The following is a 26861-nucleotide window of genomic DNA, read 5'->3' as shown; positions in this document are numbered from 1 at the left end:
CACCCCTCTCTCGGGACAGGGCTGAGAGGAAGACGGCGATCGCAGGTGGTTCAAGCCGTCTTCTGCAGGATGCGGGTACAGAGGACTCCCTTCCCTCCAGCGGCCTGCCGTTTCCCCGTGGGCCCCTGTGGTCATCCTCTTCAGGGACGTCAGGTAAGTGCCTGTACGTTCCCTCCGGCCCCGCATAGGCTTCAGTGCATGGGAGAAGTTGGACCTTGGGATTACAGGTCCACAGATTTTGAATCTCCCGCCCTTTCTGCCTGCCGCGCGCTCACACAGCTGTTTGCGTCCCTTCCCTTCCCCTTTTCTCGTCAGGGAGACTCTGGGGATCCCTTCACTCACCGCAGCAGCGTCGCAAGCAGGGGACCGCTGTCATATTGCTTCCTGAGCGCGGTATGTCGGGGTAGGCATGGGTTGCGGCGCCGTCACTTTCACTTTCCCTCAGCGAGGGGAATTTCTCTGCTCCCTCCTCCCTTCCTGAGCGCGCTCTTTTCAGCGCGCCTTTTCTAGCCCATCACAGGGCTTCTTTCTCTTTGAGATGCCAGCCTCCCCTTTCTGTCATGCCCTCTCCGTCGCTGTTAGCCAATCACGGCGCAGCCGCTAAGCTCCGCCCCCATCTTCCAGCACAAGGATTTCCTGGTTTTTCACTCCTTCCTGCGCTGCTTGGGGGACACTTCGGCGTTTCTTCTGCTGCTCGCACAGAATCTCGGTAGGCTCGGCTCTGGGACAGGGATTAGCTCTCGTCGGCAGTTATTCCCTAATATCTGCGGCCATTCAGTGCAGTTTACTTATGCCCAACCCTTCAGGGGATCTCTGCTTCAGGCCCACCGCTACCTATTACGCCTGTGCGCGCTGTAAAAAGAAGTGGGCATCGTGTCAGTCGTCCCCATTCTGCCCCCCCCTGCAGTCCTTCCAATATGTCAGCATCTCAGGAACGCACAGAGTCCCGGGCGGAGGGCGCTCTTCCCTCCTCTCTCCCCCCGGAGTGGGCCGTTACTTTTGTCAAGTCAGAAACAGACTGTGACATTGTATCTCAGTCGCTGGTCCAGGTCTTAGAACGATTACCTCAGCTATCCTCAGCCACCTCTGCCCCGACCACCTCTCGGGGTGAGTCGTCCGCACCTGACCGCGACCTTCAGAGAGACAGACAGGGAAGGACTTCTAGGAAGCGGGCTCTGTCCACTTCGTCTTCGAGCTCGCAGGGCCCTTCCGCTCCCAGGCCTCCTTCTCCTTCCTCGGATGACAGCCTTCAGTCAGGCGATGATTCTCATTCGGAAGCTAGCTCAGAGGGGAACAGCGTTTCTAAAACGCGGGACATGGTCGATAGTCTTATTGCAGCTATCTTCCAAACACTAAAACTTAAACAGGATGAGGCTCCAGCTCAGGAAAGCTCGGTTCTCCTTAGACGAGCCAGACCTCCGTCCCGAACCTTTCCCAATCACAACGATTTCGATACTACCTTATCCAAACACTGGGAGCGCCCTGAGCAACGTTTCTCAGGCCGCAAGTATTTGGACGTTCTGTACCCCTTTGACGCAGAACTGCTTTCAAAGTGGTCCAAGGCTCCAGAGGTAGATCCTCCAGTATCCCGGATAGCCTCTAAAACGGTGCTCTCTCTGCCAGACGGGGCATCGCTCAAAGATCCTACTGACAGGCAGATTGAATCTCTGGCTAAGTCTATCTTTGAGGCATCTGGCGCCTCTCTCTGCCCTATTTTCGCATCCGCCTGGGTGGCGAAGGTCATTTCCGTTTGGGCAAAAATTCTTCGCAGAGGCATCTTAGCGTCAGCTCCTCAAGACGAATTGGCAGATCTTGCAGATCAGATTAACCAGGCGGGAAAATACCTTTTGGCTGCCTCCTTGGACGCGGCCGGCTGCGTAGCAAGGGCTAACAGCAACATAGTAGCTGTACGCCGAGTCCTTTGGCTAAAGTCATGGAATGCGGACACTACTTCGAAAAAGTCGCTTACCAATCTGCCATTCCATGGCTCTAGGCTCTTTGGAGCAAAGCTGGATCAGATAATTTCCGATGCCACTGGAGGTAAAAGTACTTCGCTTCCCCAGTCTCGACCAAAACGTCCCTTTAACAGAAGGGGGTTTCGACCATTCAGGCCCTTTCGTCCCTTCTCTGCCACGGAGAGAGCCACTCAACAGGATCGGCCGCCTGCCACCAGAGAGCGGGATCAGAGGAAACCTTCCTACAAACCCGCTCCTCGCTGGAGATCTAGAGGACAATATTCCAGATCTGCAGGAGCCAATTCCGGCAGATTTTCGTCTAAGTGACGGGTCACCCCCACCTGGAATTTCTTCCAGGGTGGGCGGCAGACTTTCCTTTTTCGCTGATGCTTGGCTGTCCGTTGTAGACGACGCTTGGGTCAGAGAACTCGTCGCATCCGGTTACAAAATCGAATTTGCTTCACTCCCGAACAGACGGTTTTTCCGGTCTCGGCCTCCGCGACAGCGGGCCCAGATTCCGGGTTTTCTGCAGGCCATTTCCTCCCTTCTTTCCGCCGGAGTCATTGTTCCCGTTCCCTCAGACGAACGGTTTTCCGGGTTCTACTCCCATCTCTTTGTAGTCCCGAAGAAAGACGGCTCTCTTCGTCCTATTCTGGACCTCAAATTGCTCAATCGCCACGTGAAGATTCTTCATTTCAGGATGGAGTCTCTTCGGTCGGTGATTGCTTCCATGGAGCCCGGGGAATTTCTCTGCTCGGTGGACATTCAGGATGCCTATCTGCACATTCCAATATGTGTGCAACATCAGAAGTATCTTCGATTTGCATTTCAGGGAGACCACTTTCAGTTCACAGCTCTTCCTTTCGGCCTGGCTTCAGCGCCCCGGGTTTTCACGAAGGTGATGGCGACCGTCATGGCCATCCTTCGCTCCAGAGGGATCCTCATCATCCCTTATCTGGACGATCTTTTGATCAAGGGTTCGTCTCGCCAGGACTGTCTCCGGAGCCTTCAGATAACCCTGGACACTCTCAGCCGCCTAGGTTGGCTGGTCAACAAGGAGAAGTCCATTCTGATCCCCACCCAGCGTCTGACCTTTCTGGGTATGGAATTCGACACGGAGCTAGCCCGTGTTTTTCTTCCAAAGGAAAAATTTACAACTCTGTCCAAGGGCATCAGAACTCTCAAGAGGCCTGCTCCCATTCCCATTCGGTTCTGCATGAAGGTCCTGGGGAAGATGGTGGCCTCCATGGAAGCAGTGCCCTTTGCGCAGTTTCACCTTCGCCCCCTCCAGCTGTCTCTGCTTTCAGCCTGGGACAAGACCACGAGGTCCTTGGACCGTCCTATTCGGCTTCCTCTCAGAGTGAGGCAGTCTCTCACTTGGTGGCTACGGCCAGCGTCAGTTCTCCAAGGGAGGTCCTTCCTTCCGCCTCAGTGGCGAATCATCACCACCGATGCGAGCCTTCTAGGATGGGGAGCCGTATTCCATCAGAAAGCGGCCCAAGGCCGCTGGAAGCCACAGGAGTCTCTCCTTCCAATCAATCTTTTGGAGATCAGGGCAATTTTCCTGGCCCTTCTTCACTGGCAGCCCCTCCTCTCCGGCAAGCCGGTCCGTATTCAGTCGGACAACGCCACGGCCGTGGCGTACATAAACCATCAGGGGGGCACGCGCAGCAAACAAGTAATGTCAGAAGTGGCCAAGATATTCCGCTGGGCAGAACGTTACGTTCCGACGATCTCCGCCGTCCATATTCCAGGGGTGGAAAATTGGGCAGCCGACTTTCTGAGTCGCCAGGGCCTAGCGTCCGGCGAATGGTCCCTGCACCCCGCGGTTTTCTCTCAGATATGCAACCGTTGGGGCACCCCGGATGTCAATCTCATGGCATCTCGGATGAACCACAAGGTGCCGCAGTTCGTAGCCAGGTCCAGGGACCCTCTAGCCGTCGCATGCGACGCACAGGTGACTCCGTGGTCCCAGTTTCAACTTCCGTATCTGTTCCCGCCTCTGGCATTGATCCCTCAGGTGGTCAAAAAGATAAAATCGGAAGGCGTACCAGTGATTCTAGTCGCTCCAGATTGGCCAAGACGGCCTTGGTACGCGGAACTGGTCAACATGCTCGCGGACGTTCCCTGGAGGCTTCCGGACCGTCCAGACCTTCTCTCGCAAGGCCCCCTTTACCACGAGAATTCTCAGTCTCTCAGTTTGACGGCATGGCCGTTGAGACCGCAATTCTGAAGGAATCAGGTCTGTCCAGTCAGGTTATTCAAACTATGATCAGAGCCAGGAAACCAGCCTCTTCCCGCATTTACTATAGGTACTGGAAGGCTTTTTTCCGTTGGTGCGATGGTAAAAGAGTCTTTCCAATGTCTTTTTCTATCCCGTCTATCCTAGGGTTTCTTCAGGCTGGGTTAGACGCAGGTCTGTCCCTCAGTACGCTCAAGGGCCAGGTTTCTGCTCTCTCTATCCTCTTCCAAAGAGAGCTAGCTTCTCTACCACAGGTCAAAACCTTTCTACAAGGGGTTTCCCACGTGGCTCCCCCTCATCATTCGCCAATAGACCCGTGGGATCTCAACCACGTCCTTAGCGCGCTCCAGAAGGCGCCGTTCGAGCCTCTCCAGGACATTCCTTTGTCCCTTCTCTCTTGGAAGGTAACCTTTTTGATCGCCATTTCATCCATCAGAAGAGTTTCTGAATTGGCGGCCTTGTCATGTCGTTCCCCTTACCTCATTCTCCATCAGGACAAAGCCGTCCTCAGGCCCGTTCCTTCTTTTCTTCCAAAGGTGGTTTCCGCTTTCCATATCAATGAGGATATCGTCCTTCCTTCTTTTTGTCCGGCTCCATCTCGTCCTCTTGAGAAGTCTCTCCACAAACTGGACGTAGTTAGTGCCCTGCGTGTCTATCTTGCCATGGACCTCTTCCTTTCGTCTGTCCGATTCCTTGCTGATCATCTCTGAAGGTCGCCAGAAGGGCCTTCTGGCTTCCAAATCCACGATCGCTCGCTGGATTCGTTCTACCATTCTGGAAGCGTATCATCTTCAGGAAAAGCGGCCCCCTCCGGGAGTAAGAGCTCATTCCACCCGGGCTGTGGCGGCTTCGTGGGCTGCTCGTCACCAGGCCTCGGCCATGCAAATTTGCAAGGCTGCAACCTGGTCATCTTTGCACACCTTCATGAGGTTCTACAGGGTTCATACCCAGGCTTCGTCTGATGCTGTGGTTGGTAGGAAGGTTCTGCAGGCGGCGGTGGCTCACCGGCCGACCTGAGCCTTTCGGTTACTTTCGTTCCTTTTTGCTGTTCCCACCCTTGGGACTGCTTTGGGACGTCCCATGGTATTCTGTGTCCCCCAATAAGGCGATAAAGAAAGATGGATTTTTGGTTCTTACCGTAAAATCTCTTTCTTGGAGCCTTCATTGGGGGACACAGCACCCTCCCTGTTTAAGTTGTACCGTGTTGGGTCTTAGAGTCCCTTGTTGGGTTGGTACATATGGTTCGAGTTTTTCTCGTTGCTTCTCCTACTGCTTTTTCACCAACTGAGGTGCTTGGTGCCTGTCGGTGGGTGTATACTGCCGGGGAGGAGCTAATTTTCTTGTTTTTGCATAGTGTCAGCCTCCTAGCAGCAGCAGCATACACCCATGGTATTCTGTGTCCCCCAATGAAGGCTCCAAGAAAGAGATTTTACGGTAAGAACCAAAAATCCATCTTTTTTGATCAACAAAATCATAAAGCTGTCCCACCACGACAAGGTTGGGGCATTCGCTACACTCTCTCGCAGGGAGTTTCCGTTTAAGGGCTATTGTTTCACTGTTATTGCAAATTTTTAACCCATTTATGAAGGGGCTATTGTTATGATTTTGCTTTTATTTTCCATTCTACACTAGAGGACTTGAACCTGCGATAGTTTCTTATTTCTACTATATATTGCAATACCAAAGTATTGCAGTATCTAGAACAAGTGATCAATTTCCTATGAAGTCCAGCCTTGGCTGAGCTTGATGGGAGTGCAAAAATGGCAGCGTCAGACCTTGATTAAAGCCCTAGCTGCCATGGTGACCCTTCGGCGGTGGTGGTGGGAGCCAGGAACAGTTGTGCCACGTGATCGCGCCAATTAAATGTCGCTGTCACACTAACAGGAGATAAATGCCAGAAATATGGTGACTGCATGTGAGAGAGGCTTACAGAGGCCTCGCAGCTGCAGACAGATTACTACGGGACTCCAAATTCTTTAATACCTTGTATGTTTCTCCTGATATTTCCGCCATCTAGTTTAACTGCCCTTTATGCATTTATGGAATTTGTCATCTCACTTAATATATGTTCCTTTAGGACCATGTGTGCAGCATGGCCGACGCACATTACAAAAGAATACTATTAAAAAATATGTGGAGAACATGGCGCTCAGTTATGGAGTCCAGCTGGAAGGATAAAGTGGAACAGGCATGCCGGGCCAGAGCTGAAGACGTTTGCATTGAGCTGTCTAATGATTATGAGACTAAGGTGGCTCAGGTATGTCAACCATAACCAGTATCTATCCATATAATGGTGACCTGTACGTAATGAAAGCTTGTTACTCCATAGAAAGAAATGTATATCCCAGGCTCCACCAGCCAAGTTCCGTTAGATGTATCATTCACATTAAAGAGGTTGTATGCTACTTTTACATTAATGACCTATCCTTAACCTGTCTGGCTGGGGTCCGACACCTGGACACACCTGCCGATCATCTCTTACCAGTGTCTGCGCAGGGTACTACACATCAGCCCCCTATTGATTTGGATGGGAGGCTGATGTTTAGTACTAAACTTTGGCCACTGCCAGAAGACAGAGCAGCTCAGCAAGTGAGTCCTTCTGGATGGCCGCCGCTGCAGATACCGAAAACATCTGATCATTGGGGGTGCCGCTTGTCGGACCCCAACCAGTCAGACTGATGACTTATCGTCAGGATAGGTCAACAATGTAAAAGTATTGGACAATCTCTTTAATGGTCAGCAGGACATCCAAAAGTTACATGAGTCCATCTCACTGACAAAGGATAAGTGATGAACAGAAGCCCCCTAAAGTATGAATGCAGTAGGGGTACATCCACACAAAACAGATACTCAAGTTGTGTTTTTTTAACCGATTTATTTGCATACAGAAAATCGACAGTGTAATTATAGTGCTAGTAAAGGGTATGAGATTTTGAGACATGCATCTACTGAAATCTACAGGAACTCCGCAATGGAAACTGTGTATGTGTAACCTACATAATTTTTCTGCTTAAAATTTCCTATGAGATCTTAGACTGAAAACGTCTTTGGATTCCTATAAAAATCGAGAAGCCTCGGGGGTGCCTGTACACATAGCATCTACCATGCGAGGCTTAACACACAGGGTTTTACTGTGAATTTGTATAAGCAGAGCCCATTCTGGCAACCGACCGCTACATGTTCAGACACTCTCCAAAAAGGACATCCCAGAAAATAGCTAGCCATATTTGACAACACTAGGTCTAAATACAGGATAAAGGAGTGGTTGTTTCATCTGCAGTTTTCTTTTGTGCTGCCTCCACCTTTATTATGGGGGCTGCTACATCCTGCAGTGCATTAATATGATCGCCAAGTGCTGGTAAATATGGCTGAGGTATTTTTTGTTTTTGTTTTTTTTTCCCTTGTTTTTTTTTTTTTTTTTTTTTTTGTTCGGGCAACCATTAATTGGGTTTGATTGAATCTGGTCCGTGACCATTTTCTTACTTTGATGAATGAAATTATTTCTAAGGATAAATGTGTTTTCTTCGGATTTAACAATGTTGTTTTGATAAATGCCCATCAATATGCCATGCAAGGCACACCACCTTTACCGATTCCGTCATGCCATTTTTAGCTGAGCAATGCTCTGGAAGACGCTAGAGCCGAAGTTTCAAGACTTCATGCAGAGAGGGGACAGTTTGAGGGATCTATGAAGAAAGCCTTTATGCGTGGTGTCTGTGCGTTAAATATGGAGGCTATGTCCATGTTTCAGGGGAGAGAAGGTCGAGCAGAGCAAGGTAGGTAGCATAGATTAAGACACATTGTTGAAGTTCCATTCGTAGAAATGATCACTTGTGCAAACTTCTCACATTTCTTAAAGGCTTTTAAACATCTATTAAAAATGCCATGAATTTGAAGAGTTTTACAGTTTTTTATTTTTTTAAATCTAAAAAAAATAGCATAATTAATCCACAACACGCCTCTTAGTAATCGTGAAGGTAGTGTAGCCTTTGTGAATACAGAGGACCGCAGGTCCGCACGCTTTTACAGTTGCATTCGCCATTGTTCATCCTCCATGGCAAACTGGATTTTTATTACAAGCTTTCTGCTGTTTGCAAGAAAATAATCAAGCGAGGACAATGTGTAAATAGCTCAGCACAAGAAATCTAAAAAGTGGTTTCTCCAAATTCACCTAAAAATACCCGTTTACAGACTACTGCAGCGTCCAAATGATTCATCCCCTTCCACAGAGCACCGTTTGTTGTGCTTTTGGGTCAGTAGAGGTGCGCGTCTGCCAGGTCCCCCGTGCCCTCCAACCCAGCAACATTCACATATGTATTATGAAGTTTCCAGCCCTTTATAATGTTATTCACTAAAATCAAGGTTAAAAAAGAGTTTTTTTACAATTGAGAAATACAGGTTTTGTCACTCTTCCTCGTAGCATCTATCACAGTTGGAAAAAGTAAAATGTATTGGCAATCAGCGCCTATAAACTCAAGTTTCTTCACTCGGCTCTTCAAAGAAGGCCGACTAGTCTGGGGAAACTAACGGCCCAACGACTAGTCACAGTTCTAATTGGCATTAAAAAAAAGCGGAGGTTGTAAATGCTTTCTTTGTAGCTGTGCTTATTTTTCACATGACCCCCTAACTACTCTGAAATATTTGGGTGCCAAGCATTTACTAAGCGGATAGAATTGGTGTATGTGTAATACAAATCTGAACACAAGGTGGCACTGTAACACAATACAGCAGCTCCTGCTTTCTGTGGAGCCATGTACACAGTATATTGGATGAAGATCCAAACATCTGGCCAAATTACTAAATTTTGGATATTGTGCTTTATCCTAATCAACTGCACTTTTTTTTTTTTCCTTGAAGCACCACTCCAGCGATCATTGCTTTTTTTTCAGCGCTACAGTGGCGCTTTAAATGTAAGCCCCCTGCCCCCGATCTGATAGTTGCCATCTGGCATCTTCACCTTTTACCAATACCGCTCCGATCCCGCTGCGCCATCTTGTGACAGTAGCTTCTGACTGGCTGGAAGTAAGAAGCTCCATCTCAAGCTCTCAATATAAGTCTGAGTGATAGAATGAGGCTGTCATAGACTTGTATTGAAAAGTGACCTCCGACACTCGAGCTAATCGTCAGGTCACTTTTCACCGGAGACAGACTGGAGCGACAGTAAGGAAGAATGAAAGAGACGACAGATGAGACAGGCGGCAGGGGACTTACATTTAATGCACCACTCTAGTAGTGCAATAGAAAATAAAACGCTGGAGTGGTGCTTTAAAAAAAAAAAAAAGGGTGACTTTTTATCCTATTTGTTTTTTTATGTAGGGTGTTCTTGCGGTCATCATGATGTTTATAGTTGTTTCTCTTGTCCAGATCATCCTCCTATGAGAGAAGACCCTGGTTGCGGTCCCTCCGTAACATTTCAGCAGGTGCCTATGAGCCCTTCACAGCACGATCTCCCCTCACCCGTCCATATTCCTGCTGCTACATCCGAGCCAAATGTGAGTAAGAAGTCAGTGTGTTCTGCTAACATCTCATTTCTCTGTACATTGAGGGTGGTAAACGTTGGGAGTATGTCACAGCGTTTGTTTTTTATATATATCTTCCGCTGTGTAGGAAAGTGTAGTCTGTATCCTTTCCAATGCAGAGGGGCACTCGTAAAGTGGAATTTGTCACAGCCTTCCATAGGAGGTTTACACTGGATCCTCTCAGCATATATCTTTGAATATATGATATGTCAGCAGTCTTACCCTGGGCATGTATTAGGTTTGTAAAAAAAATAAGGTATAATTAATATAACCCTGATGCCCAATGGTTACCTTCATCTAATAGAAATCAGTGGCAACTTGATTTCTGTATGCAAAAAAATAACCTGTAATGTTTGTACATGTAGTAAGTTCAATATTTTGTATAATACTTTATTTAAAGGGGTTGCCAAGGCCTAATCTCCTGCCTGATATGACAGTATGTCTGTACAAGCCCTTTTATAGAGGATTTCTCTCCAGTTTTATCATGTTAAACTGGCCACATAATGGAATAGTGACGGCAGAGCTGATCTTTTTTTCTATTTCATTTACTCCTCTCTGTTGCAGTTTGTTATAATTTATAAGTCAAAGAGAGTGTTTCTAGAGTCTTCTCGGGGGATGTGCGCTCTCGCCTCTATTCCCAGACGTTGCCAATCACTGGTCGACAGCATCTGAAAATGCTGAACCTCTAGATGAGCTGCTAAGCTGTGATAGGCAGCATCCAGGAGGGAGGGGTGAAAGCGCACATCCCCAGAGGAGACTGAAGAAATGCCCAGTTGGACTACAAGCTGAGATTGCACATACTGCCCTCCTAAAGCGACAAATGTAAACGTCTCTGCCATGGAGGGACGCAGCACAAAACTGAAAAGTGTCAGAATCACGAGAGCTCAGGGATTTTATTTTTAAAAGGTCTAGAACTTTAATTTGTTTGTGCAAATAGCAGATCCTCTTTAAAGAGTACCTCCAGTTTCACAAGAAAAGCATAGAACAGTACTCTGCAATGCCATCATTTTGATCTATCACACTGAGTGATTTTTGCTCACCTCGTGCTGCGGGCTACACTAAAATAAGCTGCGTCCTTCCGCTAATAGGATGCGGTATTCAGCGCAGGAGCGAGGGCCACAGGGTTTTACAGTTCTGATTTCCGCACCTCAGATGGCCTCTCCGCAGCAGAAGGACACTGTTCAGTTTAGTGTAGCCCACAGCGCTAAATTCTGATGGTCCATACTGGTGGTATGTTGGTTGCAAAAAAAGTGTACATTCCTTCACTCCAGGTAAATATCACAAGCGCTGTCTTTACCAGACTTGCTACTCCAGTGTGTGGAAGGTGCACATTACATTGACTATGTGCAGTATCCTATGAGAATACAAACGCAGAGATTACAAGTCTGTAATGTGACTGCCACAATCCTGTGATAGAGATAATCGGAACGCTCTATTGTATGCCGCAATCAGATACCTTAAAGTCATTCATATGCTGGGTTGTTGTAAATCTCATGCTATACATTAGATTGTTTGTTTTACTTTTTGTAATATTCATTTGAATTGTTTAATCATTGGCCCCCCAGTTTCGTTCGCACTTGGCTCCTTCAGGTGTTTCTGAGCCCAAAGATGATTTGAGCACTCCAGTGGTAATATCGGCTACTACGTCAGGATCAAGCATGTTAGCAACGCAGAAACTGGTAATTGCAAACATTGATTTAAATCTGTGATTGTGCTCTTCCACTGCAATGTTTGACATTAAAGGCTGTCTGTCACCCCATTTTAGCTCTATCAGCTGCCGGCACTGCCATCAGGGGTAGATAAGCCCCCGATGTAACCTGAAAGATCAGAAAAAAGAGCTAGATTATACTCATCCCGGCGTTTGGTCCGGACCAATGGGTATCGCCGTCCTGTCCAGCGCCTCCCATCTTCATACGATGATGTCCTCCATGCTTCTCTCTCGGCTCCGGCGCAGGTGTATTGCTCTGCCCTGTTAAAGGCAGAGTAAAGTACTGCAGTGCGCAGGCGCCGGACCTCTCTGACCTTTCCCAGCGCCTGCGCACTGCAATACTTTACTCTGCCCTCAATAGGGCAGATAAAGTACACCTGCGCAGGAGCTGAGGGAGTATTAAGGAGGAGGACATCATCGTATGAAGATGGGAGGCGCTGGACAGGACCGCGACACCGACCGTGCCCACCCGGTGAGTATAATCTAACTTGTTTTTCTTATCTTTCAGGATTCATCGGGGCTTATCTACAGCATTCCAGAATGCTGTAGATAAGCCCCTGATGGCGGTGGCCGAAGCGTATAGTGCTAAAATGGGGTGACAGACTCCCTTTAAGCTAACAGGCTGGGCTATGGACATCTTTTACATGGAAAGAATGATTTTAGCGGTTTCCTTTAGCTAAAAAATTGCACCAAATTTCAGTCTGTAGTCTTTATTCATTTTCAGAACCACTGAGAAGCAATTTGCAGACTGATCAAAGTTTCAGATTTTTTTCACGTGGGAGTGGTTCTCCTGGGAATATAGGCTTAATGTGAGCTCTGGGTCAAGCTGACTTCTCTTGCTTTCATATATTAAAATAGCTGCTCTTATATACTCTTCCTGTGCTTTCCTGCTTTTCTATATCATATCCTAGTTTCTCTCCCTTCTTTGAGACTGTACATGCTTTCCCTTTGTCACTGCAGATCTGCGTACAACCCACTTGCTGCTATCTCTAACACTGAAAGTAAGATTTTGTAGGTCACTCGGCTATATGAAGGATTTTGAGACACTCTACAGCAGAAAAGTGGTAGATTATTTTATTTTTTTTCTTTAATGACTACGATTTAGAAAGTTGCCTGCAATTAGGAAGAAAATGAGAAATAAAATTATATTCTGTGGGAATATGTACTTGACCTTTTTAGAGATAATCTGTCAAGTCCATTATACAGCCCTAGTTCAGTTCAACGATTTATCTCTCGTGTGAGTTTTTTCAGCAGTGTAATAGATCTTGCATCTTAAACTTTGTCGTTCACTGCCAGCATGGAGTCCGCTGTGTAGGAGAAGTCCAGTAATATTCATGCAATGCAGCAGGTTGCTCCAAACTTCCAGTTACTAATTGACAGAGTTGTCCATATCTGCAGCAATACAAAACTGTAGTACAGAGACGGGGCCGGGACAAGGTATTTTGGTGCCCTAGGCAGATGAAGCTAGTGGCGCCCCCCTCTCCTCAAGCGTAGGGCTGGGTCAGAGACATTAGGCTGACAGGACGCCTAATGCACTACAAGCTCCAGCGACCACATCCACTAGAATAGTTAAAGTTAGATCTAAAATAGTTTATAGTTTGCAAACCATTTACACAATGAGGGTCACCTAGTGATATTCATCCATAACGTCCTATAATTAAATGTCCATACCAAAGACAGCCATGGAAGCTAATATACAATGACAAGCAAAAGGGTAACAATGTTTTGAACTTTTTGAGTTTCAGGCTCCGTATCTCACCATCCATTACAGGTTCTATCGTGGGACTACCACAGACAATCATCTTGGCTATCTCATACATGAATTTAACTAGCAGCTGTTTAGCATATGATTAGTTATGCAGATTCTTGTCATGTCACTGCATTGTTAGTGTTTTGCTCCTAAAAATTTTATTTTTTATTATTTTGTAAATCCACCTTTGGCTTTTAACACTGCTTGCTTAGTACAGCAATCAATTGCAATACAAAGTCAGGGCCATACACATTTGTATGGCATAAGCCTACAACTCCCAGTATGTCCTTAACAATGGTAAGGAGATAACTTGGAGACTGCAGACCATATTGGAACAGCAGGACTACACAATTACACAAAAACATTTACATCCAACTACCTTTTCTCTGATTGTCGTTGAATTTCTTTTCGTCTTCATCTTCTCCTGACGCCATGATGGCTTCTCACATCCACAGCTCAACTCTGCAGACTTCCTTCTTCTTCGGTCTCCTGCAGCACATCTCAACACTGTGCCCTTAAAAATAAGTGTCATTAAAATGCCCTCTGCACAAAAATATTTGTCCATACTGTGCCCTAAATAAATGTCCTATGGTATAAGACCTCAACACCGCCTTAATGATCTATAACCTCCACACTGTCCACCACAGCCCTCCCATTATATAGAATGGTCATAAAATATCGTCGCCCCCCCCTTGCAACCCCGCATGTCGGCGTCTCCCCCTCAGTTTCTCATATCTGGTCCCCCTTACACCCCATTTATATATCCCGCACAGCTCTTGTATCAGATCACCCCTCAGCCTTTTATATTATGTCCCTCGCACATTATAGATAAGTTATTAAACACACACATCACATACAGGGCTGCCACCATTAATTTCAGGACCCCCGTGAGATTCCCTCAGGCTCTACTTCCACCTCTTGAACCTTCCACAGTCCCACCGCCCTTTCTTGGGAAAACTCTCACACATTAACAGTTCCCGGCACCATATCACATACATGGCCATCAACTTTTGTTTTGGTCAAAAGATTTTTTTCTTAAGCTGCCAACACGACAAGGTAGACTCTTTTTGCATTGTCCTACTCTACTCCAACCTAGTAAACATTTCTTAATATATCCAATACTCTTTTTAGGTATATTTCTATTTATTTTTCTTTAAGGAAATGTTTCACATACATTTTTTTAAAATTACCAATAATACCACAAGGGACAAATACTGTCACACCATGGCCGGACAACATATTACCACCACATACTTACTGAATAATACCACATACAAGAAACAAATATCGCCACACCATGACCAGACCACATATTACCACCACATAGTAACCGAATACTACAATACTTATCACTAATAAAAAAAAAAAAAAAACAATGCTAATATTACCATAAGTGTCATTATACACAGGAGCTCTATATCTAGTGTCAGTACACAGTGTACATGTACGTGTAACACACTGACGCACTAGTGACTTCACTATAATACTGTCCCACATCCTGGCCCCCATGTCTCATTCCTGGCCTCATGTCAATGGTGACTTCATCCTCCTGGCCACACATCCATGGTGTGTCTCCATCCTCTTGGCCACACATCCATGGTGTCTCTCCATCCTCCTGGCCACACATCCATGGTGTCTCTCCATCCTCTTGGCCACACATCCATGGTGTCTCTCCATCCTCTTGGCCACACATCCATGGTGTCTCTCCATCCTCCTGGCCACACATCCATGGTGTCTCTCCTTCCTCCTGGCCACACATCCATGGTGTCTCTCCATCCTCCTGGCCACACATCCATGGTGTCTCTCCATCCTCCTGGCCACACATCCATGGTGTCTCTCCATCCTCCTGGCCACGCATCCATGGTGTCTCTCCATCCTCTTGGCCACACATCCATGGTGTCTCTCCATCCTCTTGGCCACACATCCATGGTGTCTCTCCATCCTCTTGGCCACACATCCATGGTGTCTCTCCATCCTCTTGGCCACACATCCATGGTGTCTCTCCATCCTCCTGGCCACGCATCCATGGTGTCTCTCCATCCTCTTGGCCACACATCCATGGTGTCTTTCCATCCTCTTGTCTCTCCATCCTCTTGGCCACACATCCATGGTGTCTCTCCATCCTCTTGGCCACACATCCATGGTGTCTCTCCATCCTCTTGGCCACACATCCATGGTGTCTCTCCATCCTCTTGGCCACACATCCATGGTGTCTCTCCATCCTCCTGGCCACACATCCATGGTGTCTCTCCTTCCTCCTGGCCACACATCCATGGTGTCTCTCCTTCCTCCTGGCCACACATCCATGGTGTCTCTCCATCCTCCTGGCCACACATCCATGGTGTCTCTCCATCCTCCTGGCCACGCATCCATGGTGTCTCTCCATCCTCTTGGCCACACATCCATGGTGTCTTTCCATCCTCTTGTCTCTCCATCCTCTTGGCCACACATCCATGGTGTCTCTCCATCCTCTTGGCCACACATCCATGGTGTCTCTCCATCCTCTTGGCCACACATCCATGGTGTCTCTCCATCCTCTTGGCCACACATCCATGGTGTCTCTCCATCCTCCTGGCCACACATCCATGGTATCTCTCCATCCTCCTTGCCCCACATCGAGTATCCAGTATGAGCCTAAAATAGCCCCAGTGGCCTGTGTAAAAATTGCAAATTTACTAATATTGAATTATTTATGAAAATATGAAGAAAATAAATTTCTAAGTTAAAAATATGCATGTGACACAGAAACCTGATTTAATCACTAGGTAATTTTCTGACAACACATTCCCTTGCGCAATCTTAAATGTGCGCCCCATCCCTCCCTATCTGCAGTATTTTCTGATTCTTCTGTATCAAAACACTGTAAATGTTTTTATATATTGAGACTTTTTCCTGCAACCAAATAGAAGCGTTTCTGTCTTTTCTGTAGGAAAAGAGCTTTGTAGACTCCATGTGGGGTATAACTAACGTAAAACCATACATATCTCCACGGCGTGATGTGTTACATGTGCAGAGTTCCTGTATTATCCTTTGTAACGTAAAGGAAATATTACAGCAAATTTTCGTCCTGAGAAGACAAAGGATTCACAAACAGACTGAGATAGCGATCACAGGGCGCAGCGTTCAGTGGAAACATTAGGAGGAACAGCTACATTTTTTACAAGGTGTTCTTTGTATACTTTGGAGATACTTCTGTCCAGTGCAACTTTAAACCTTTAACCACTTCATGACTGGGCTGTATTCCATGGTGGAAAAAAAATTGGAACATTTATAAAAAGAAAAAAATCTAATTGTCACTATTTCCAAGGCCCATAATGTTTTCTGTTTTCGGGATCTGGGGCTGGGTGAGGGCTTTTTTTGTGTGTGCTCTGATCTGATGTTTTTATCGATACTATTTTGGGGTAGATGCGATGTTTTGATCGCCTCTTATTGCAGTGTTGTGCCTGGCAAAAAAAAAATGTAATTTTGGCATTTTTATTTTTTTAACCCTTTATGGCATTTACCAGAACGGATTAATTTATTTTATATGTTGATAGATCGAACTTTTACAAACACAGCGATAGAAATTTATGTTGTTGTCTTTTAAAAAAAAAAAATATTTATTTTTAATGGAGCAAAAGGGAATGATTTTAACTTTTTCTTTTCCCCAATTTTAAAACCTTTTTTCCTCTTTTACTGTATTAGTTAGCCTCCTTATGTGACGTGAACCTGAGATCATCCCATCACTTGTACTGTTCATAGCAGTATATCAGCGCTGCCATGTATAGCTAAAATCACGGTCTCTTATGAACGCCAGCTAACCCGCTGACTGTCACAGGAGAATCGCCGTGACATGCACAAAGGTCTTCAGCAGACCCCCAGCTGTCATAGTAACCCATCGGCGCCCCATGATCACGTCACAGGCACGTGGAATGGGGCGCCCGCTGCTGGAGCGTGCTAAGTGCCGATGACCAAGATTGATAGCAGCCTCTTAAGGCCATGTGCACACATGAGTATTCGGTGATTTTTTTTTTTTTACGTCCGTATTTGTAAGGCAAAGAGGCTTGAAGAAGGTTTTTTAAAACCGAAATGTCGCCATCTTGGCTTAATACTATTCTATAATATTTTATACTTCTATACAATTCTTTTGCATTTATTTTGTGGTGCTGCCTTCCTGTTTTTATATACTGTATATTATAGCAACTGCATTATTTGTTTCAGGGGTCCTGGCACCTGCTGTAGGTTACTGTGATGCTGTTCCACTATATTTTATGTGTGTATGTGTATATGTAGATACGGGATGCTGATTTTTTTCCTCTTTGCAATGTGTACTGTATGGGTTATTTATGTCTATTTGGTTGACTGAAATCGGCAGGTTCAGCCAGCTTTTATCTAATGTGTTTTTTACTGCCTCACTCTCCCCCATTTTTCCATGTTTGGATTACTAGATTTGTGGAAAGCATTGTTTGCACTAATGCAAGCAAAGCTACATGGCTGTCCACATACACACATATGTAATAACGTGCAGGAGGGAAATATGTCACCACGGAGCAGGCAGACCAACAGTAAAAGGGGAGGTTTATTTACAGGAAGTAATGCTGGTAAACATACAGTATAACAGATAAAATGCTGTAAAAGGTTATATCAGAAACTGGAGAAATAACAGAGGTGCAAAACAACAGAAAGTTATTCTCTTATGGGGATGAAACTTATCAGATCCTGGAGGTCTTGATTGTAGAGATCACTCTTCTCCCACGTAGTCACCGAGGCACAAGCGGTGCTTGATGTCCTCTGTCTCTGGGGTCCTAGGTATTGTCCAACTGGCGTATGGGGGGTTAACTTGGGAGCCCAAGGGGTATGCGGATGGCGGTATCCCCCTGTACTCGAAGGTCCTTCCCTCTGCTGCGGCAGCGACATTCTCTCACCAGGGTCAGGGGCTCTGCCTGGGACAGTCTCTCTTGGCAAGTCAGTGTCACGTTACGGTACGTCCCTTGGTCACAGGGAAGCGTCTCAGGGTAAGGCAGGGTCTCACTGCAGGGAAGTGTCTCAGGGTAAGGCAGGGTCTCACTGCAGGGGAGCGTCTTGTCAAGGCACGCGGTCTGTTGGTGTGACGAAGTCTCTACCAGGAGGGGAGCGACCAGCCCTCCAAGCGGTGCAGTGACAGGCTTCTCGTACTCAGTCTCGTGCTCACCGCCTGTGTCTGCGGTTCCTCAGTGTTCAGTCGCTGCACCCGTCTCTTCTCCGCTCCTGTGTCAGCGTCCTCTCTGCTCCCGTCCCTGCGCGGCTCTGCAGAAAGCGCGTGCAATTCTCTCGCTCCAAGTCCTGCCCTCTTCCTGTTCCTGGTTCTAGTACAGTTCCCTAAAGCATCCCCCCCGGGGAACCTAATGCCCTGCTCGATGGTTCTGGGCACGGAGCTAGGAAGGCCACTCCCCCTCGGCTCCTTCGGTGCTTCACCCCCTTACACACACATACATACATACATACATACATACAGTGCTACATGGCTGTCCACATACATACATACATGTTGATAATACGGATGCTGAACACCATTAGTCCTATTACCATCACTTGCTGAATAATCCACTATCCTTTTATGTGTTTATAGCATGTGACCAGAGTTATAACTTCAGGCCAGCAAAAGGCTGGAAAGACGATAACGGCCCGTGTTACTGCTCGTGCTGATCTGGCACAGAAGATCACCAGGACAGGAGGAAGTGTCACTTCTATGGGAGTTTCACCACCAATGAGCTCCATAGTGGTGGAAAAGCATCATCCAATCACTCAGGTAACTTCAAATGTCATGTTTCCCCATTGTAGTAAATCCACAGCTTGGCTAATTGCCTGTTGAGATGTTATAATATGTAAGTCATTACATCCCTCATCATTTGCACCATAACCTGACACCTCTAGTGAACGTCCCATTTTGAATAGAACCTATAATGGAGCAGGTCTGACAAGCATAGGCCGACAATGTGTCTCCTGCGGGAATCGCACCTCTGGGATCTCTGCAATTGGCAGAATAAAGGATCCATATTGCTGTTGCCCCTTTACCCCAGTAACAGTATTAAGATCTTAGAAGGTCTAACCAGAAAAGGTAAGATGATAAATCGGCCCAGTCAGTTATAAATCTTTATTTTCAACAAAACAGAAAAGCAATGTTGGAGCGCCTTTCCTTAGAACTCTCTACTGTCCTGTTCCTTTGTAAATCCTCCTGGAAATGTAAGAATAAACAACAGACTTTGATAATCGGGTGATAATCAGTCCGATACGATCCGCACTGATTGACCAGATGTCTTAGGGACACACCTTATTGACTAAAAGGGATTGGTAACACCCACTTGTCAGTTTGGTTATACTTTTCCAGATAGAATTACAATGGAACAACCCAGAGGTCTAAGAAAAGATGTTCCAGGTTGTTTAGGATTTAGGAGAGCTGGCAGGTCCTCTTTAATCTGTATCAGGATATTGATTATTTCTTTATGAAGCCTTTTGTTTCTCCTGTGGACATCTAACACCATGAGGATTTATGAGAGATGTATCATCAGTCTGTTTTACTGCTAGACTCAGATTTATTTAGTCTCCCGCTTCTTCCTGCTTCTGTTATAAGGCAGCGTTTCTCATTGGCACAGTGTGGCAGGAGAGGTAAGGATCATTATGCCTGATTAGCCTAGTAATGACCCATCCATCGCATCTCCGGGTGCAGAGGCATTGTTCTAATCTTTTCATCATGGATCTTTATGTAACTTTGTTGCTAAATGTCCTTTCTCTAATTTATATCTTTAAAGCAAACCATTTCTCAAGCCATTGCTGCAAAATACCCTCGATCTGCATTGCACAGTGCCAGCTCCATCAGTGGCATGGGTACTGGGCAAAGTGCCCGAACATCTCACGTCCACGCCGGGGTTCATTCAATCAAAGTCGTTGACTGACCTTCAGCTCGTTTGTCTTCAAAGTCCAAGAGCAAAGCCACAAGAAGAGCCTCAGTAAAGCAATAATAAAATACTGGTTCGGAATTGATACAATGTCAGATCTACCTCTGAATTAATGTTACCTGCTCGTGGCTTTAGGCGTATCGGGGTCCTGCTTCTCCTGATCGATCCTGACCTTTCTCTTGCAAGTGGCTGTGGGGTATTTACCAAGGTGCCTTATGTGTGTTGTATAGTATTTATCAAGTCTAATTTATGTTTTTCATTTAATACTTTTCTATAGTGAAGGGGTATGTGGGCCACATTGACCTTAAATGAGATTAACTACAGCTGCTGTGTTTTATAATATTTTACTATTTTGTAATAAAGCAAATTTTCAGTTACAATTTCTGAAGGTTTCAATTAAGTGAGCCGAAATGTAAAAGACTGGAGGTTATGGTTTTGTTGGAAAAAATAAACATGAAAGCATTGCCAACTGTACTGGTGCCACAGCGCAACCTACCTCGGTCTTACTGAATGTACAATATAGGAAGCACGGTGGCTCAGTGGTTAGCACTGCATCCAAACAGCACTGGGGTTCAAATCCCACCAAGGACAGCATCTGTGCATGGAGATAGTACATTCTCCCTGTGTTTCCATTGGTTTCCCCTGGGTTCTCCTGTTTCCTCCCACACTTCAAAGACATACTGATAGGGAATTTAGATTATGACATTCTGACAAAGATGATAATTTATGTAAAGCGCTGTGGACTATGATGGTGCTATATAAGTTTGCACAAAAGCATAGTAATAAAGTAGCTGCAGATCCCAACACAATATAGAAAATAGACTGTAATAAAAACCCTTGTCACTGATCGGGGTCACTTAACTTCTTAGATGCGACAGCTAAAAGGCTGCAGGCTCACCCTTATTGGCACCTTGAGATCGTAATTCCCTAATGTATATGCAGAATCATTCTTAGAAAAACGAATAATTGGAGGGAAAAGCCAGAAGCTCTTTGTCCAATGCTGTGGACTCAACCAAGGCAAGAACAAGTCTAAGAAGACTATTTTTAACCTGATCAAGAAAGCTATTTATGAAGCCTACCAAACTCAAGATTTCCATAACACTAAATGCTCACTTCGCCAGAGACATGTCTGGCCCTTGGACCAAAAGGTCCTGTACCTAGATATTATATTATAAGAAAAATCTGTTTTGTGAAGGCTAAAACCTGTACCAATAGGGCATACATCAGTATAACCCTGAAAGCCACACACAAAAAGGTATGGAATAACCTAATAAACTTCAGGTCATGACCCTTCCAAAAAATTTTTTTTTTACTACATATTTTTCACCTTGTGAGGGTTTCTTATTTGGGACAACTTGGATTTTCAATTGTTCTTACCTTTACACACTTCTTAGTGCATTTTTTGGGGGTGGTGGGAATATAATTTTACAATAAGACAGCTTTATATAGTCATAGACAAAGTCCCACAGTTTTTCCTGCGGAGTCATCCTGCTTCTGCCAGTGTTTCTCATTGGCACAGTGTGGCAGGAGCAGTTAGGCTCATTATGCCAGGTGGGTGTACAGTGCCTTGCGAAAGTATTCTGCCCCCTGGAACATTTCAACTTTTTCCCACTTATCATGCTTCAAACATAAAGATACCAAATGTAAATTTTTGCTGAAGAATCAACAACAAGTTGAACACAATTGTGAAGTTGAACGAAATGTATTGGTTATTTTAAATTTTTGTGGAAATTCAAAAACTGAAAACTGGGGCGTGCATTATTATTGGGCCCCTTTACTTTCAGTGCAGCAAACTCACTCCAGAAGTTCATTGTGGATCATTTCCACAAAAAATTAAAATAGCCAATAAATTTCGTTCAACTTCACAATTGTGTCCCACTTGTTGTTGATTCTTCACCAAAAACTTACATTTGGTATCTTATGTTTGAAGCATGATATGTGGGAAAAGGTTGAAAAGTTCCAGGGGCTGAATACTTTCGCAAGGCACTGTATTAGCATGCTAAACAGTTTGATTAACATCAACAATCCATCTGCTGAATTTCCCAAAATTTAAAGAGGCTGCTGCCGTGTCACAGAGGCATTGTTCTAATCTTTTTATTATGGATCTTTATGTAACTGTGTTCTTAAATGCCCTTTCTTTAAACATTTATATTTTTTAAAGCAAACTATTTCTCAAGCCTCAGCTACAAAAAACCCTCACTGCTGTCTACTCTACTTATGTAATGTTCATCTAATACTGGAGATACGAGTGGTGCTGAGGTAAAGAGGCTTCTCGCACTGCTGCCCTCCTTATCTGATCTAATACTGGAGATATGAGTGGTGCTGAGGTAAGAGGCTGCTCACACTGCTACCCACCCTAGCTATATAATCTAATACTGGACATACCAGTGGTGCTTAGGTAAAAAGAGGCTGCTCACACTGCTGTCCACCTGACCTAGTACTGGAGATACGAGTGGTGCTTGGGTAAGAAGAGGTTGCCCACACTGCTATCCTCCATATCTGATCTAATACTGGATATACCAGTGATGCTGAAGGTAAGAAGAGGCTGCTCACACTGCTGTCCACCCTGTCTTTCTGATCTAATACTGGAGATACAAGTGGTGCTTAGGTAAGAAGAGGCTGCTCACACTGCTGTCCACCCTGTCTTTCTGATCTAATACTGGAGATACAAGTGGTGCTTAGGTAAGAAGAGGCTGCTCACACTGCTGTCCATCTGACCTAATACTGGAGATACCAGTTGTGCGAAGGTAAGCAGAGGCAGCTCACACTGATGTCCATACTGTCTATCTGGTCTAACTAATAAAGATACCACTTACTGTATCTAATTTACCATTGGCTGTGTTTACCAAAACAGACACATTGGTAGAGCTAACAGATCCTCCAGAGTAATGCTAAAAAAATTTTTAATGTAAAATAAATGTTTATTGTATTAAAAGTGCATTATTTACATAGTTACTTTAAATGGTCACTGTTGTTTTAACAAACTTTGTATAAATCAAAGTTAAAATAGAAAAATATAACTAATTTTTGTTACCCAATAAATATTCTTCTTTCATCGCTTACAAGACTCCCCTCCACACATCCTCCTGAAATCACTTTGAAAAAATGCTAAAGTTCATCTGGCTCAAAACAGGACGGTCTTCCAGTTTATTGAGGTGGCAGATGACAGAGAGACACACACAGGTGGGATAGCTTCTTTATACGGTTTAGTGTTGTTTTTCCATGTAATGCATGTATCTTTGGACCTACATTTTTGAGATTTAATAATACTCTAATTGTTATTAACAGATTTAGGTAAGTCAGCAATGCAATTGATTTTAAGAAGCAGAAGATCTTTTGAGAATTTAAAGTCAGTGTCTTCACCTCTCAGCAAGCAGCAGTCTGTGTATAACATGACTTCTCAATTATTTCTCCTTATACCTGAGACATTTTAATACAAGTCTTAAAACCATGTAATTCATACATTATCAGGAGAAGTCATATGGCTGTTCACAACTGGAAATAAAAACAAGACCCAGAGACATTTATAGGATATGAGGTCTAATGTTTGTTCCTTTTCTTGTCCTCCTCTCGTATAGACGTATGTGCCAGGACCAATCTGAGATGACATCAGGTCATTGGTTTTGTGGTTTTACTTAGTCCTTATGTTGTAAAATGTCTCGGTTCCATCCAGTATTAGGAAATGGTGCATTTCTTGGGCTGTACACCATCACTGCTCTGTACTCTGAAGTTTTCTGTAAAGAAAGTAAGACCATGAAATGTTAGTTAGAAGGTAGTTACTCTTGTAGCAAAGATCTTAGAAGTGTTGCACTCCTTGCCTAGAAGTCCGGCCAACTTTGCAGTAGCCAACGAGCCGCAAACAATTACGGTAAATTTTAAAATCCCCAAAGTTTTCAGAAAGGAGATTTTTAGGGTGTGTGCACACGCTGCGGATCCGCAGCGTTTCTGGCCCTGCGGGTCCGCAGCAGAATCTGCTGTGTAGTACAGTAACATTTTACTCTATGTAAAATGGAAACCGCAGTGCACATGATGCGGAATTTTCTTTGCGGTTTTGCTGCGGTTTCAAATCCGCAGAAAGAAATGACATGTCACTTCTTTTCTGCAGATTCTGCTGCGGCCTACCAACTCCCCCATTGTAGAGGTGATAAACCGCAGGGCAAAACCGCAGCCTAATCAGCAGGTCTTTTGACCTGAAATTTACCTGCGGATTTTACAAAATCCGCGGGGAGAAATCCACAGTACCTAAAAACTACGTGTGCAAATACCCTTAATAAGAAGTTAATTATAAAGTTGTCTTACAGGTGATTATTATTAATTATTAATATTTATATTGCGCCATTGATTCCATGGTGCTGTACATGAGAGGGGGTTACATACATATCCAATGGCTGGATATCCTTAAAGACAAAAATGTCCAGGAAGGATGGGAAATCTTGAAAAATGAAATTCTCAAAGCACAGTTGTTAACAATTCCGAAAAGAGGGAAGAATAGGAAGCATTTAAGGAAACCAGAATGGATGAACACAGAACTTAAGCACATGCTAAAAAGGAAGAAAAAAATGTTTATAAAATGGAAAGAGGGAGGCATATCTAAAGAAGAATATAATGCTGTCTGCAGAACCTGCAGGGCACAAATCAGATTAGCTGAAGCTGAAAATGAATTGAGGCTTGCAAGAGATGTCAAAAGCAATAATAAAGGATTTTGGGGATATGTCAAAAGTAAAAGAAAAGTCAAAGATGCTATAGGATTTTTACAGGATGAAAATGATGAAATGGTAAGACAGGATGTTGAGAAGGCTGAACTTTTAAATTCCTATTTTGCATCTGTTTTCTCTCAGAAAGGAAATGTAACATCAACTGTTATTCACTGTCCTATTAAGGGAATAGAAGAATCCAGGATATCTATAAACAGAAAGATAGTGAGGAAACACTTAGCTAACCTAAATGAATTCAAGTCTCCAGGTCCAGATGAATTACACCCCAGAGTACTGAAGGAGATAGCAGAAGAAATTTTCGAACCCCTCTCCATAATCTTTGAAAATTCTTGGAGAACAGGAGAAGTGCCAGAAGACTGGAGAAGAGCAAATGTTGTTCCTATCTTCAAAAAGGGGAAGAAGGTGGACCCAGGCAACTATAGGCCGGTGAGTCTGACTTCTATACCAGGAAAGATCTTTGAACAAATTATTAAACAACATGTATGTCAGTACCTGGATAAGAATGAAGTGATTAAACAGAGTCAGCATGGGTTTGTAACTAATAAGTCATGTCAGACTAACTTAATTTCCTTCTATGATGGTATCACTGATTGGGTGGATCAAGGAAATGCTGTAGATATAGTATATCTTGACTTCAGCAAAGCATTTGACAAAGTCTCTCATACAATCCTTATTGAAAAAATGACTAAGTATGGAATGGACAAGGCAACTGTTAGGTGGATTCATAACTGGCTTAGTGATCGGACACAAAGAGTGGTTGTAAATGGCTGCACATCCAGTTGGAAGAATGTCTCAAGTGGGGTACCACAGGGCTCTGTCCTGGGCCCTGTATTGTTCAACATCTTTATCAACGATTTAGATGAAGGAATTGAGGGTAAACTGATTAAATTTGCTGATGACACAAAGCTAGGAGGGATAGCTAATACTAGAGAAGAGAGAGAGAGGATTCAAAAAGATTTAAATAAACTGGAGCAGTGGGCAGCAACTAACAGAATGGTTTTTAACAGGGAGAAATGCAAAGTACTACATCTGGGCAATAAAAATGAAAAAAGCATATATAGAATGGGAGGAATAGGGCTAAGTGACAGCACATGTGAAAAAGACTTGGGTATACTAATAGATAACAGACTGAATATGAGTCAACAGTGTGATGCAGCAGCAAAAAAGGCAAATGCAATTCTAGGATGTATTAACAGAAGCATACAGTCTAGATCACGTGAAGTCATTATTTCCCTCTACTCCTCTTTGGTCAGACCTCATCTGGAATATTGTGTCCAGTTTTGGGCACCACATTTTAAAAAAGACATCAACAAACTGGAGCAAGTTCAGAAAAGAGCGACCAGAATGGTGACCGGTCTGCAAACCCTGTCTTATGAGGAAAGGTTGCAGGATTTGGGAATGTTTAGTTTGCAAAAGAGAAGACTGAGAGGAGACTTAATAGCTGTCTACAAATATCTAAAGGGCTGTCACATTGTAGAAGGATCATCTTTATTCTCATTTGCACAAGGAAAGACTAGAAGCAATGGGATGAAACTGAATGGGAGGAGACACAGATTAGATATTAGAAAAAACTTTTTGACAGTTAGAGTGATCAATGAGTGGAACAGGCTGCCACGAGAAGTGGTGAGTTCTCCTTCAATGGAAGTCTTCAAACAGAGGCTGGACAGACAGATATCACTTACAGTAAACAAACTAACAATCACAGACTGATATAGAGGGGAGAGAGGACCCTGCCCTTTCGGGCTTACATTCTACAGGATGGTGGGGAAGGCGACAGTAGGTTGGGGGTTGCAGCAGCTCCAGTGATGGTGAGGCGGTAGCTCCAGTAGTGGTGAGGACGTAGCGGGGTCATTGCAGGCTGTAAGCTTTCCTGAAGAGATGGGTTTTCAGGGTCCGTCTGAAGGATCCGAGTGTGGTTGATAGCCGGACGTGTTGGGGCAAAGAAATCCAGAGGATGGGGGATATTCGGGAGACGTCTTGGAGGTGGTTGGGTGAGGAGCGAATAAGTGTGGAGGAGAGAAGGAGTTCTTTGGAGGATCGGAGCGTATGTGAGGGAAG

The 26861-nt window shown here is 44.7% G+C and overlaps 2 protein-coding genes across 4 annotated transcripts in view; one reads left to right on the top strand and one right to left on the bottom strand.

Moving 5' to 3' along the window:
* Positions 1–20468, top strand: part of POC5 (POC5 centriolar protein) — an 86927-nt gene extending 66459 nt beyond the window's left edge. For all 3 annotated transcript variants that reach the window (XM_073584107.1, XM_073584106.1, XM_073584108.1), the window contains 6 exons: positions 6275–6454; positions 7811–7973; positions 9562–9689; positions 11282–11395; positions 18762–18941; positions 19942–20468. In XM_073584107.1, the coding sequence (XP_073440208.1) occupies positions 6275–6454; positions 7811–7973; positions 9562–9689; positions 11282–11395; positions 18762–18941; positions 19942–20085 (909 nt within the window). In that variant the 3' untranslated portion in view covers positions 20086–20468. The remainder of the gene's footprint in view (positions 1–6274; positions 6455–7810; positions 7974–9561; positions 9690–11281; positions 11396–18761; positions 18942–19941) is intronic.
* A 2547-nt stretch (positions 20469–23015) lies between these two features.
* The window catches only part of ANKDD1B (ankyrin repeat and death domain containing 1B), a 101162-nt gene continuing 97316 nt past the window's right edge, over positions 23016–26861 (bottom strand). Inside the window, exon 15 of the mRNA XM_073584105.1 lies at positions 23016–23822. Within this exon, the coding sequence (XP_073440206.1) occupies positions 23764–23822 (59 nt within the window). The 3' untranslated portion in view covers positions 23016–23763. The remainder of the gene's footprint in view (positions 23823–26861) is intronic.

The sequence above is a fragment of the Dendrobates tinctorius genome, unplaced genomic scaffold, assembly GCF_039654945.1.
Source record: "Dendrobates tinctorius isolate UK_male_01 unplaced genomic scaffold, ASM3965494v1 ptg000083l, whole genome shotgun sequence".
NCBI classification, from domain to species: domain Eukaryota; kingdom Metazoa; phylum Chordata; class Amphibia; order Anura; family Dendrobatidae; genus Dendrobates; species Dendrobates tinctorius.
Note: the sequence above shows the minus strand (reverse complement) of the source record. Positions and strands in the feature narration are given on the sequence as shown.